The 13,866-nt window shown below is 27.1% G+C and overlaps 1 protein-coding gene across 6 annotated transcripts; it reads right to left on the minus strand.

Moving 5' to 3' along the window:
• Positions 1 to 1,698: 1,698 nt before the first annotated feature.
• Positions 1,699 to 13,676, minus strand: LOC107169033 (transcription elongation regulator 1). 6 transcript variants are annotated; one of them, XM_015518636.2, is made up of 19 exons: positions 13,373 to 13,673; positions 12,076 to 12,217; positions 11,880 to 11,953; positions 11,690 to 11,808; positions 11,213 to 11,624; positions 10,471 to 10,653; positions 10,297 to 10,402; positions 9,949 to 10,223; positions 9,744 to 9,876; positions 9,407 to 9,674; positions 8,804 to 8,994; positions 8,569 to 8,738; positions 8,299 to 8,507; positions 8,084 to 8,234; positions 4,765 to 5,043; positions 4,488 to 4,703; positions 2,804 to 3,067; positions 2,660 to 2,737; positions 1,699 to 2,601 (listed from the first exon to the last, which is right to left on the minus strand). In XM_015518636.2, exons 3-19 carry the CDS (start codon positions 11,892 to 11,894, stop codon positions 2,371 to 2,373), a joined length of 3,300 nt encoding a protein of 1,099 aa, XP_015374122.1. In that variant the 5' UTR covers positions 11,895 to 11,953; positions 12,076 to 12,217; positions 13,373 to 13,673; the 3' UTR covers positions 1,699 to 2,370. The 6 variants fall into 6 exon arrangements, with proteins under 6 accessions (XP_015374122.1, XP_015374119.1, XP_089086037.1 ...); XM_015518633.2 differs by having other exon boundaries at positions 11,690 to 11,953; positions 13,373 to 13,676; XM_089229911.1 differs by lacking the exon at positions 12,076 to 12,217 and having other exon boundaries at positions 11,880 to 11,949.
• Positions 13,677 to 13,866: the final 190 nt, after the last annotated feature.

Raw genomic sequence — 13,866 nt, forward strand, 5'->3', positions numbered from 1 at the left:
CGTTATCGTATAGCCTGGAATTTCGTTTAGATCGAATGATGGTGTTATTAATTGTAGGTATTTACATCAATACCTATAGCTCGTGCGATGAGCCACTGACGATTTCCGTAATTTTGTGGTAAATTTGGGAAAACTTTGTTTGAAATTTGAACTTTTGTGTTGATTCATCGATAGCTAGTTTACCATTCCACATTTCCAGCAATTGTTTTGCGAAATCGGCTGATGCATCATTTTGTAGATGTACACTCATATATTTCATATCGGTTTCCAATCTTGCATCTCGTTGCTTAATATTAATATTAATGAAAATAACAAATTCATTTCAGCGAGCACCTAAAATAACTGGGCTCTAGTACTCAAGATACAACATCATACAGCATCTTTGTTCATTATTATCATAATTATTTTTAATTTTTGCGTAATCTAGCTGTGTGATCAAAATAATATTATACCTAATAGTTATCATTCAAATTTTATATTTTTTTATTATTATTAATTATTATTTTAGACAGCTGTATTCAACAGTTAGGTATAACTTTGGGGATTTTTTTCCGGGGGTTTTTATTTCGGGGATTTTTTTTCCTAGATTTATATTATCTATTATCTAAATACTAACCATAGATTACATATTTCGTTATTTTGTTTTTTTACTAAGTCGTAATGGGGCGTCAAAAAAAAAAATTGTCTAGCCGTCTAGGGGCGGCAATTGTGTAAATCCGTCTCTGATCACGATTACTAAATAGCACAAACATATAGGTAATAAAAAATGAATAGCTTCTATATAGTATTGTACCACCATTACCATAGGTTGTTCAATTATATTAATAAATTGTCTCAGACGTTTTTTCGTAATAAAATAAAATAAAAAATATACCTAATTTATCATATAAGAGAATGACTATGTATGTCACATTTTCCGGTAGGTAACATACTATACCTATTTGCTTAAAGAATCTCATTTTTTAAAAATCCTTCTGTAAGTACACTATTTAAGTTAGAAATATGTATACAATATAATATCATTATTCATTACTTAGTAGGTGCTTAATTTTAAATACTGATACGTCTGATACCTACTACACTAAGGATGACATATACCATTGAGTATACAATGAGATATACCTCTATAGATGATATACCTATAAATGTGTCTATTATATTACAATTGTAAGCATACAGATGGACATTGCAGACATTCCACATTTCCACATTGTTTTAGCCTAAAAATATTGTATTAAAAAAGTAGAAAGTGGGACACAATAAGACATTCTGTTTAGATTAATTTATGTATTATTTGTTCTAGATTTGATAGTTTGATACCTATATAAATTAGATATGAAATTGTAATAGTTTTTATTTTTAGGGTTAAGGCTTCGACAACTGAGGTCATTAGTCTGGGGAACTGTAGGGGAAGGTACTGTAGGTTTTAACACGTGTGTTTTTGGCAGAATTTTGAATGGGCACCCGTAGGTTTCTGCCATGCCCGGTTGAAGGGCGGCGGCCTCTCTCTCCAGACACCGCAAAATGCCAAAAGAGCGATGCCACCCATGACCGGGATTCAAACCGGCGACGGCGTGCGTCGCCACTGACACCTTAATCCGCTCGGACACTCCACCCCCCAAATTGTAATAGTTTTTATTTCAAATATTTTAATAGTATATTGTTAATTATTGGATATGGTGAAAATAATGAGATACATTTTAAAATTAGAAGTTAGTATAATTTTCGTTCAATTGTTAAATATATTTACAGACCCATACAAATATAAATACATTAGGTTAAATTTTATTTTCAATAATATTTTGAACTACAAAACTATGTATCTGAATATAAAGTACTAACAGGATGAACCAGTCTCCAATTGGTTTCATAGAATGTAGATTACTACTTCAATATTATTTTCAAAATAAATGTAAAATAAAAATATTTAATTTTAATAATTATTTTTCTTGATATTATATCAGGTAAAAGTTAATTTTTCATTTATATTTATTATTTGTTACACAATATGTTTAAACAGGCAATATTCAACAAATTTAATTGTAGCAATTTATAGTCAGAAAATTATATGGATAAAATATAATTTCTACTCCATATCCTATTACTGTCAACCCTAAATAAAAGTAATATTGAATCCTATAAACCAAGTTCATCCTGTGCAGTAATAAGAAATAGATCTTAATGATAACATTTTATCTGCTACTTACTGATACTTGTGCCTATAAAAAAACTAATAATAACAACACAAATAATAAATTGATAAAAAACATATTTAAAAATTAAGTCTGAAAAAAAATGTAGTGATTATCGTTGAATTTTACGATATTAATAAAAGTAGAAATAACTTGGTCTATAAAATTAAATATAAATTTATTTTAATGGGGGTCGTCGATTGGGTTCTGTAGCAGTAGGTGGCGGGGGTGGACCACGTTTTTCTAATTCTTCAATATAGGAAACTATTAACTCTGAACGTTCATCAGCTATGCTATCCAAAAATAAATACCGTTTGTCTTTGCTTAATATATCTTCAACTTCTTTAATATAGGTTTCATGATTTTCTTGCAATTTTGCATTGGATAAATGAGTAATCAATTTAGTTTCCTGAAACCAAATAAATATTGAATACAAAATACTCAGAATAAGACTATAAATAATTTACCATTAGAAGATTCTTGAATTCATTTTTAGCAGTAATCATTCTGTCTTTTAAATATTCCCTAAACTCTTTTTCACATTTCTAAAAATAATTAATTTTAATTAATAATTATAAATTGTCATCATAAAATATTTTAAATTTACTTACCCTATCACTAGATGAAAATCTCACATACCTCACATCTTCTTTTATTGATTTTCTGATCTCTTTCCAAGAACTATCTAATGTTAAGTCACTTATCTCATTCAACATTTCTCTAAATTTTTCTTTTTTTCGTTTTGTTAACTCTTCAACATGAACCTTATACAACTTTTCTTTTTCTTCAGATTCTAATGAATCTACTAACTCATACCTGCTATCTTTTCTCAATTGCCTTTTAGCTTCTTTCCAAGACATATCATTGCTTCTTACCTAAAATAATAAAAAAGTTAAATTACATGTATTTACCATAGCCAATATTAATAACTAGAGCTTGGATTTAGTAGCTCTATAAAACCATAAAAAAAGAATAAACAATTAAGCTAAAATGCACTAAAAAAAAAAAAACATTAGGCACCTAACCACGAATTACAACCGATTACATTATCGACAATTACGATAACCTTGCGAGTACTTATTAAATTTATGAAGTTGAAATACAATTTAACAAAAATAAATCCAAATATAAAATGCAATACGTATAAAAAAATAACCATAAGTAATTTTAAAATTTTTATTTAGTTTCTATCGGTTCGCAGTCAGTTCTTTTTCTTAGCAATGCCACCTACCGTACCCTGTAAAGCTTTGAATTTAAAACAAAAGGTAGATATTATTTGTTAATTAATTCAATTTATAATGTACAGTGGAATAATATAATATGTAATAATATTAGAGATTATAATAATACTTACTAAGTACAATATTAATAAGATATATGCACAACATTTTAATTTTTTGTTTAACAGATATGTTTGTAGATTAATTTTATATACTTTTAAATCACTGAAACCTGTCTTCAACGGATATCTGTCCAGACAATTATTTTGGTTCTATGACTGTCCGTAAATACAGGTTCACTGTATTTAATACATGTGTAAATAACTATATCCATAAGCGTACACACTGGATAGCCATGGTAAGCTCTTGACTATTCTGCAAACTACCCTCTCTCCTCAATATTGACTATGATTATGATAATTATTCATTTTATTTTTTTTAGATTCTGAGCGGAGCGATGAATGTATTGATTTTACCATGATGTGTGTTTTTTTATTTATGTAACATATTTTTTAGTATGGTAAATGTAGTTAAATGAGGTCCCTCCCATCCATATTGATTTTTATAAGTTAGGAATCACAAATGAGAATATACATATGTGTGTGAGTATTTATGTGTTACATATAACTACACTACTAGCAATATTTAAGCCCAACATTTACCTATAATATCCAAGTTGCACTAAAATTAATATTTTCAAATAAAAAATTTAGTGGGTAGGCAATCTGTTAAAATATTTTTATGAATTCAAATCTTTTAGATCATGTAATATTATTTATTTCTTAATTTTTTATACAGTTAAATCGATTAAATCAAACACACAACATGATAACAAAACTGAATCAAGTTCTTGGAACACATTTACACATTTATATTCTGATATCAAATTAATTTATTGATCTTTAAACACAAAAAATTAAAAAATACTAACAATAGCTAAAATAGCAAAAATTTCATTCTAAGTAGTATAAATTAAATTTGTAACTGATTATATCTTTGTTTTAGACCAATAGAAAATAAAGTGAATGCCTACAAAATCCAAGCTCTACTAATAATAGTAATAAATAAGACATACCAAGTCAGCCAAAAGTGCATTAAAATGAACAACTGCTTCATCATGTTTATGCTGTTCACGTTCATTTTCTCTATGTTTTAAATGCACTGCTAAAGTACGTTGGACTTCTTTTTCCCGTTCCTTTAAGCTAGCTTCAATTCGAGCTTCTTTAGAATCTTTAGAATCCTTGAGCTCTTTTAATACTTCTTTTTGCTTTTCGGGTGACTTATCATCATGCTAAAATGTTTGATTATAATTAATTATTAAAATATTAATTGAAATTGAAATTAATATTTACTTTTGAGTCAGGTTTAGCAGATGATTCTTTTTCTTCTTTATCACGTTTATCTCGTTTATGACTATGTTTGTCTTTTTCTTTATGTTCCCGTTCCTTTTCTTTTTTCCTTTCGTCCTTTAAAATTCTTATATAATCAATAAAAAAATCTTCACGTAAGGTACTGGAGTCAACTGCTTTATATCTAGAGTCATGATCTAATTTCTTTTTTATCTCAGGCCAACGAGTATGCCGATCAATTTCAGTGTGCTCCTTTAATAATTCTATAAACTGCTTTCGAGCCTATAAAATGTATTGACATAAAACTGATTAGATTAAATATAAGAAACAAATTTGTTACAAATTACTTGGAATTTAAAATTAGCATAAGACAAAACATTCTAAATCATATAACAAATAATCATTCATTTGGTAATCACAACATATTATAGGCAGTCATCAAAAAAATTATAATATATAGTAACAATAAACATAATAATTTAAACATTTCTAACACAATGTACTTTAAGAGGAAAATACTTAAATAACATCAAATAATTTATATGAGAAATCAAAATGGATAATTACAAATATAATCAATTAAAATAGTATTAAATTAAAGTGATTTAAAATCTTAAAATATTTAATAAAATTATAATTTTGATTTCTCATATTCAAAATGCTGAAAAAAATTAAATAATTAAGCATCAATAAACCTGAAAATAAAATTAGTTATGTCAAATATATCTGTAAATTAAAAGGTAAAAAGGTATTTTATTAAAACATTTACTCAACATAATTATATTACACATATAATTTATTTGCATATCAATGCATACTTAAAGTCTCCAAATAAACAGAAGTATTAAACATTTAAACAACATGTTGGGCAATAATATTAAACATTTTAATTTTAGAAAATAAAGATGAAATAATTTGGATTGTAGAACTAAATGTAAATTTTGTTTTTCTTTAGTAATTTTAAAATATTTTAACTTTTGATTAAACCAATATATGCTTATACAGTACAAATGTATTAAAAAGTACAAACCTGTAAATAAAATCCTAAACGTATGTAATCTAATAAAACTGTATTAGTATAAAAAAAAATACTGTAGGTAGTCTGAATAGTTGTAGAAAACAAACTATGTTTAAATCTACATAATACTAATAAGGTAGTCATTTAATTAAATAACTACATTAAATTCAATATTTTATTCTTCAGTGTCAATCATACAGTCAGATGTTCTATAATATTCATACCAAAATCAACAGAAATATCTATACCTCATATAAAATTTGTTTTCATTTTATAACAATGACAGAATATATAATTTCTAAAATAATACTAAGGTATTTGTATCATTTAAAATACTATACCTAACTGAAGCGATGATTAATAAAGAAACCAAAATATACAAAATGTTATTACTTAATAGCCGGCTGATTAACCAGTTCAATTTTTATGTTTTAAAGTTAGATAGATTTTGTTTTTTTTTTTTAAACTGTAAATAATACTTTGATTTTTCTGCTGTCCTTTCTTCTTGTTCTGTTTGGAGAGCTCCTTCAAAATCATTAAAACAAAAGATCCAAAACTCCTTAATGGCAAGGAATACTCAGTACAGTAAACTTCAGTTATCTGTTTGTATCCAAGTAAAAAAAAAATCCATAAGGTATTACCTCAATTCTGGTGGTTGAATAGTTTGACTGGGTTTGTTTAGCGCCGCCAGGGTTGCATTTAACTATCCATCCTCAAGGTATTATGTTATGAGATGATCCAATTATTGGTAGTGATGGTTGTAGAATTGTCAGATAAACTTAAGATTTATGCAAATACAAATATACATTCTAAGCATTCATTCATATTTTAAATTTAACAGACTAAAAGTCAACATTCAAATTTCATTCATTAATACATACAAACACTTAATCTCATTTTTAAATATAAACATTTTTGTATGGTTTTATGTTTAAAACTTCCAGTGAGATACATAGATATTAAAATCTAAGTACATATAGAATACTGTTTTCATAATACATTAATACATAAGTTACATAATAATAATATTATAATTAACACACGAGCCCATTTTTTTAATGTAGAAATTTTCAGTGTTGAAAATACTAGTCAACTTAGAAGTAATAAAAAGTGTAAGTCAATATTTTTAAAATTATTTTGGCATATGCATACTAATAAATTAATAATAAATTAACAATAGAATAATTTCTCAACAGTAAACAGTAATTTGAGATTTAAAACTTTTATTTAAACTCACTTCAACATTTATCTTTAAATTGAGAAAATAATACAAATAGTTACATTAAAATTAAAATTTTTAAGTTTCAAATAACACCGAATACCAAATTTATTATTTTTACTTAATTTCATAAAACAACACAAATATACAAGTTATCAATCATAATCAAGAAATATTTCTTTTAGTAAAGTCATAATATAAATTAATAATCAATATTTTTATTTTAAAGCAAGCAAAATATCCAGTCATTGCACAATTCGAAAATCAGTTGGCAACTTAAAATCAATTTAATTTTTCATCAGCAAGTAAAACTTAAAATGTTTACTAAAATATATATATACATTTTATTATATTTATTTATATATAAAGAGTTTAATTCCTAAGATACTATTTATATTAATTATATAATAATATTAAAAAAATGGGCTCTAAAATAAAAATGAACCTGAAATTTATTTAAATAAAACATTATACAAATTTAATGTTAGAATATTGACAAAAGATCATTATTAAAATTAATTAATGAATTTTTAATTTCCTTATTTATAAAAGAGAAAGAATTTTCAATTACAATAATTAGAATTAATTAATATTGAAATTTTGTCAATATTTACACCTGCAGATTAAAACATCAAGAAAAATTAGTATAAATTTATGTATTTAAACTCCATCAATATAATTTACACTTTAAAAGTGAAAAAAGTATATTTAATAAATGTTAACTAAATTAAACTAGTTTTATCTTGTACAGTATACTATTTTTTCTTTTTAGTGAATTTCAAATTGTATTGCTATTTAATGATTACTAAACTATATTCAGAATAAGAATAATATACCATACAGCTCTACAATGGAAAAAACACATGTAGATAACGCATACTCATTACGACCATCAGCATTACGAGCTCTACTCACGCATCCATACATTCACAAATTGGCGTATATACTTATTCTGAATAAGAATAAACTCGAAGAAATGAATATGAATAAATTACAGATTAATTTCAGTAAAAATAGTATCAATACAAAAAGCAACAATTTAAGATATAAATGGTTAAGTTAATAAAGTAAAATTGCTCACTGACCTGTTCTCGACGTAACGCTTTTTCTTCCTTTTCCTGCTTTCTCAATTCTACCATGTATTCATTAAATAATCCTTCTCTTTCCCGTGATTTTTCAATATTTTTATACCTTTCATCTTTAGAATTTTTGGAACTAAAATCACTAAATGATGTTCTGCAACAATATATTTTATAATTCTTAGTTTCTTTCTTTTTTTTTTTTGTTTTTTTTTTTTTACTTTGTTGAAAGATTAGCTTCTTCCATTAACTGCCTAAAAGCTTCACGTCTCATTTTCATTTTGTTGCGTTTTTCTTGTCTCTCTTCATCGGCACGTTCTTTCACATATTTTTCAAATACTTGCTTTCTTTCTTTAGAAGTTAATAACAAATAGCGAGGATCAAATACAATTTTGTGTAATTCCTTTTCCCACGTACTAAAAGCAGAAACCTAAAATCATACAAATTATACAAATAATTTGTCAAAATAAAAATGGTATATATAAAAGTACATCTTTCTCAGATAACATTTCTCTAAATTGTGTAATTCGAGTCTCTAGGGGCACTACTGCTCTTTCTTTAGCTGCTCTCAATTCTGCTTCCATAGCTGAATCCTTCATCAAGTTAGCCTTGGGTTCCACGTCACTTTTAGAACTATTTGTATTTTCTTGTGAATTCTTATCTATAATTTAAATCAACAAAATAATTAATATTAAAAATGTATTATTATATGTTAAATAAATTTACCATCAGCCTTTGTTTTTTTAGTTGGAGATTGACCTTCAGCACTTTTTAAAGCTTGAACTACTTCTGGTGGATTTGATACCATTTTGTCAACATCAGATCTTCCTTTAAGGTCATCTGGTTTTTCCCATACTGATGTTCTAGTTGAAGGCTTAAAGAAAAATACACGACCATCTCCTGTCCATACTACACACCTATACATGTTAAATCAAAAACTTTAAGGAAAATACAAATTGTATTCGCAATTAAAACAAAAAATTTCTTTTTGTTTTACTGAAAATCTACTTATTCACATCATGCCTAACCTCATCACCACATTTTAGTATAATTAAACAAATATATTTACGACTTTCATTCTCTAAAAACTTAATTTATTAAAAATAAAGCTTAAATAAATAATTAAAAATGTATTTTATTAGTTATTTACTTATTTATTTCATTAGAACGTTAAGATTATGATTTTTGATTCCTTGTCATTTATTCATTTTACCAATATTTAACACAGAGATTTTTTTCTCACTAAGTTAGGTATATAAATATATCAATAGTTATAAATAACAACCAACTTATGGCTTATTATTACTGTTTATGTATAGTAAGACTTACCAAGGAGTTCCTTCAACAGGTGTACTAGATACAGGTCTAGTTTTGTCTTGGACTTTCAGTTTTTCTAACACTTTAGGTTTTTCATCAGTTTTACTTTTTTTGTTAGACTCTTGAAGTTCTTCATCTTTTCTTTTAAATGATCCAATATCAGAATTTGAACCATTCATTAGTTTGAGAGGGAAACCCATGTCCATTTGAGAATCTGACTTCTGTTCCATTTTTTGTTCAGCTTCTTTTCTTAATTTAGCAGCAGCAACTTCTCTAGCAACTGAAATATACATTTATGTAAAATATGATATTACATAACATAAGATTGTTTGGTAAAATTATTACTCACTATCAAGATTTCTAAGTGCCTCAGGTTTTTCCCAAACCGATTCAGATGTTTTCATACTATAATAATACATTCTTCCATCAGGTGAACGATGTTCAGACCATTCAGCAGCATTAGCTAAAATAACTGGATCTATCTAATAAATTGAGATAAATAATTTAATACTTCAATCATTGATATGACCATAAATAATATTAAAATATCATACTTTGCTATTAAGTTCCATGCCAGGCATCATCATAGGCGGGGGTACAAATCCTGGAGGCATCATACCCCACGGAGCAGCTTGTGGAAATCCTGGTGGCGGCATACCAAAAGGTGGTGGTCCACCAAATGGCGGAAAATTTGGTGGAGGCATCATGGTATTAGGAGGCATCATACCAGGAGGAGGCCCCATCATTGGAGGCATTATTTGACCAGGAACTCCGCCTAACGGAGGTACTCCAACATTTGGAGGATGCATTAAAGAAACTTGTTCATTACCTAAATTAAATTGTCCATTATAATAACATCTTATTAAAATATGTTACACAAATAAAAAATAAAATATTTTTACTTTGTGATTTGTCATCTATATTTTTCATTTCAACATCATTAAGTGTTTGTTCACTTTCATTAGGTTTAACATAGTTATTGGCATTTGGATTTCCAAGATGTTCAACCTGAAAAATTATGAACATATTATTAATTACATTCTTACTTTATATTGTACATCTTTAAATTGAGATACCTGTTCTTGAGAAATAACAGTAATATTAGGCCCCGATGGTTTATCCCAAGTAGTTTCACGTGTTCTAGCATTATAATAATATGATTTTCCATCACCCGCTTTAGTTTCAATCCATACTTCTCCAGATATTATTGGTGGAGGTCCTTGTGGAACTCCACTATTAGGTGGCATTACAGGTGGCATCTATAAAATTTCAAAAGAAATAAAGATTAATCTAGAGATTTATGAATGAGTTTTATTTAATACAAATTAAAAGGATGTCAGCGCACTATTTGTTTTATCTTTTTGGCCTATGCGCAACATTGAAAAGACACAGAATCATTTTTTGTTTTGAAGTAATCTTAGAGTAAAATCAGTCATTACAAAAAAGATAAAGAATAATATTTTTAAAGGGATGACATATCAATAGACAACAATATATTTTATTATTATTTTATTTTGTATTCAACTTTCAAAATTAACAAAAAAACTTTATAAATTTAAATGATTTTTAAATTGTTTTGAGACAATAATAAGACAAATCGATATGTTATTCCTTCAAAAATATTATTTTCTGTCTTTTTGTTACGGATGATATTATTATAAATTTAAGATTACTTAAAAACATAAAAAAAAGGTGCTGTGTAAATGAATTTTGTGTAAGTTGCGTTTGGGCCAGAGCGAGCAAACAAATAGTGCTCTAACATCCTCTTAAATGTGTATGATAATGATTATAATCATCATATTTTAAAGTAAACCATACTTGTAATAATGAAGGCAACTGATTAGCAGGGGGACCTCCAGACTGACCATTTCTATCTTGTTCATTAAATGACGGTGCTTGACTATCTCCAAACTGTGGACCTCCTTGAGATATTGGAGGTGGACCATTCATCATATTTGGGGATGAATCTTGAGGAACGCCATTCCAATTATCATCTGCGCTTTCTGAGGACCATCTACTTCTTTGAGGTTTAAAACCTCCATTTGTGGGACTATTAAAACCATATGAACTACCACCTCGATAATTAGAAGATCCTTTAGGATTATTGTTACCAAATCCTCCAAATCTTCCAGTTTCATTACTTCCTTTGCCATTATTCCAATTAGACTCGCTTCTATACTCAGAAGATCCATAATTGTTATCAAATTGACCATTACCATCTCCAAATTCCCTATTAAAACACAAGTTATAAGAATACAAGATTATTATGTATATATAAATATAAGTTACAAATACCTGAAAGAACCTCTTCCGTTATCATCAAATGATTGTTCATTTTCAGAATTCGGATGTCCATTTTCTTCTTCATCATATGAATTATTCATTGACTCATGATTGTTAGAATTCATATTATCCTGTCGATTTGAGTTCATATTACTATCTTGATCATTAGAATCTACATTGTCATTTTCAAAAGAAGTCATACTATTTTGAGCATCATTAAATTCTTGCTGTGTTGAATCCACTATAGGATCCATCAAATTAGAATCGGCCATCTAACTATGAAGTAATAGAGTAAAAACTTGATATAATAGATATAAAATAGATTAAAAATATTTACAAAAAAAAAGTTTATTGTTGATAAAATAATTAGAATTGGTTGCAAGACTTGTAATAGTTACCTAATTATGTGATGATGTATAGATTGTGATTATACCTACATATTTTTTAGTTCGGAGGTACGTGCACATAGCAACGGTGGCAATAGCTGTAAAATTAGTCTGAAAGCAATTTTCTGGCACCACTGCAGTGTGGTTAGGAGACCTTTAAGAAACTTAATAGTTAAGTACAACAATGAAAAATCCTATCACTACTCTTTGATAGAAGAGATAAATAACATTGTAAATTACTTAAAATTGTTTTTTTTTTTTTGCAAATTTCTTATGTGTATTACCAACAATAAGGAAACAAATGTTACCTTCATCTAGTAAGGAAATATATTTTAGTAAAAGTTTAAATAACAGAACTTACAGTAATTTTTTATTAGTTTTATTATGAAAACCTACACTATAAATCCTATGGAAATGATGGAATCGTAGAATTTTAGTGTTAATTTTTAATTTATTAATTTAAATAAATTAAGGTAACTTTATGTATGAATAAGATGGTTGATCTAGGTTTTGTTTTAGATTGAATAATGTTTCAATTCATACATTTAAAATTAATGATTTTAAGTAATTTACATCTACTAAATCTTTCTTGTATTCAATTGTTTGTTCAGTTTTGGAGTGGGGTATAGGAGTCTAGAATTCTAAAACAAATACTGACTATTTTCAGCTAGATCGTCTCCATCAGAAATTTCTCAAATTGTATGTTATTGTTTTGAACATTGGATCTTGCTTTACATCATTGACTAAAAATCATTAACAGATATGAAATTTGAAAAAAATCTGATGAAATTTAATAAATTGTCTTGCCACTTTTTGCAACATTCACCATGGAATTTTCAATTACCATTTGTCTTACATATTGCCTCACATATCCTTTATATGAGATGAAGAAGTTGGCCTAACGAGACCTCATTATTTTTCACTTGATTTATTATTAATATAATAAGTGTTGTTAATATGTATTACAATTATTATATTATTTTAATGTCATTTTCTAACCATTTTTTTTTGTACTTTTTAAATTACTATCTAAATCTCAGTTGGTTTGTTTAGCTTACACAGATTTTTCCAATACATAAATGAATAAAGAATGAACCACAATTTCTTAATACGTTAGGCACTTTGACTTTTAATAACGCTACTTACAAATTAATTTAATTAAGATTTTTTTTAAGCTGTTGTTTGATATTATATAAAAATAAGTTCTTACTGATATCAATATTGATTTAACAACAATATTAAAAAATTAGATTTAAAAATACAAAGTAATTTATTTAATAACTTCATAGTATTTAATAAAATACATTACCTTTGGATGGAAACAGTCAATTGTACAATGGTGAAGTTGTTCTATGCGAATTCAGAAATCAACATTAACATGAAGTACACGTACTATGAAACACTCATTAAAAATACTAAGTCAATATAATCGTTAGAAACGCAACAAAAACCAACAAAAAGTAAAAAGCAAACAAAAATAATCAGTATAAATAAGTACCAAAAAACAATTTATTTTGTAGTGCAAGAACAGTAGAACCAAAGAACAAAATAACCATATAGGAAACTCTAAACAGTCGGAAGTCGAAACCTCGAAACTGATGGAAGTTGTAGACAGTTGTTGTACAGTGAACACAAACCTACGGACACGAGATACAGTCTAGGCACTTTCGGAAGACTGCCATCAAAATCGGAAAAAATGAACCCATCCCTTACCATTATATTTATCGAAAGCCTGTGAACGCCCAACGTCGGTGAAGGGGTAATACTGTAATCCCGGCCTGACCCCTACAAGCATTTAGCGTT

Source organism: Diuraphis noxia, unplaced genomic scaffold, assembly GCF_037042655.1.
Source record: "Diuraphis noxia isolate RWA-SAM2 unplaced genomic scaffold, SU_Dnox_SAM2 contig0005, whole genome shotgun sequence".
Lineage (NCBI taxonomy): Eukaryota > Metazoa > Arthropoda > Insecta > Hemiptera > Aphididae > Diuraphis > Diuraphis noxia.

Coding starts and splice junctions, on each gene's coding strand:
- LOC107169033 (XM_015518634.2), bottom strand. CDS start 11,949: ATGGCCGATTCTAATTTGATGGATCCTATAGTGGATTCAACACAGCAA. Junction 8,508..8,568: donor AAATGTTATCTGAGAAAGAT/GTACTTTTATAT, acceptor GTATGATTTTAG/GTTTCTGCTTTTAGTACGTG. Junction 4,704..4,764: donor CTGCTAAACCTGACTCAAAA/GTAAATATTAAT, acceptor CAAACATTTTAG/CATGATGATAAGTCACCCGA.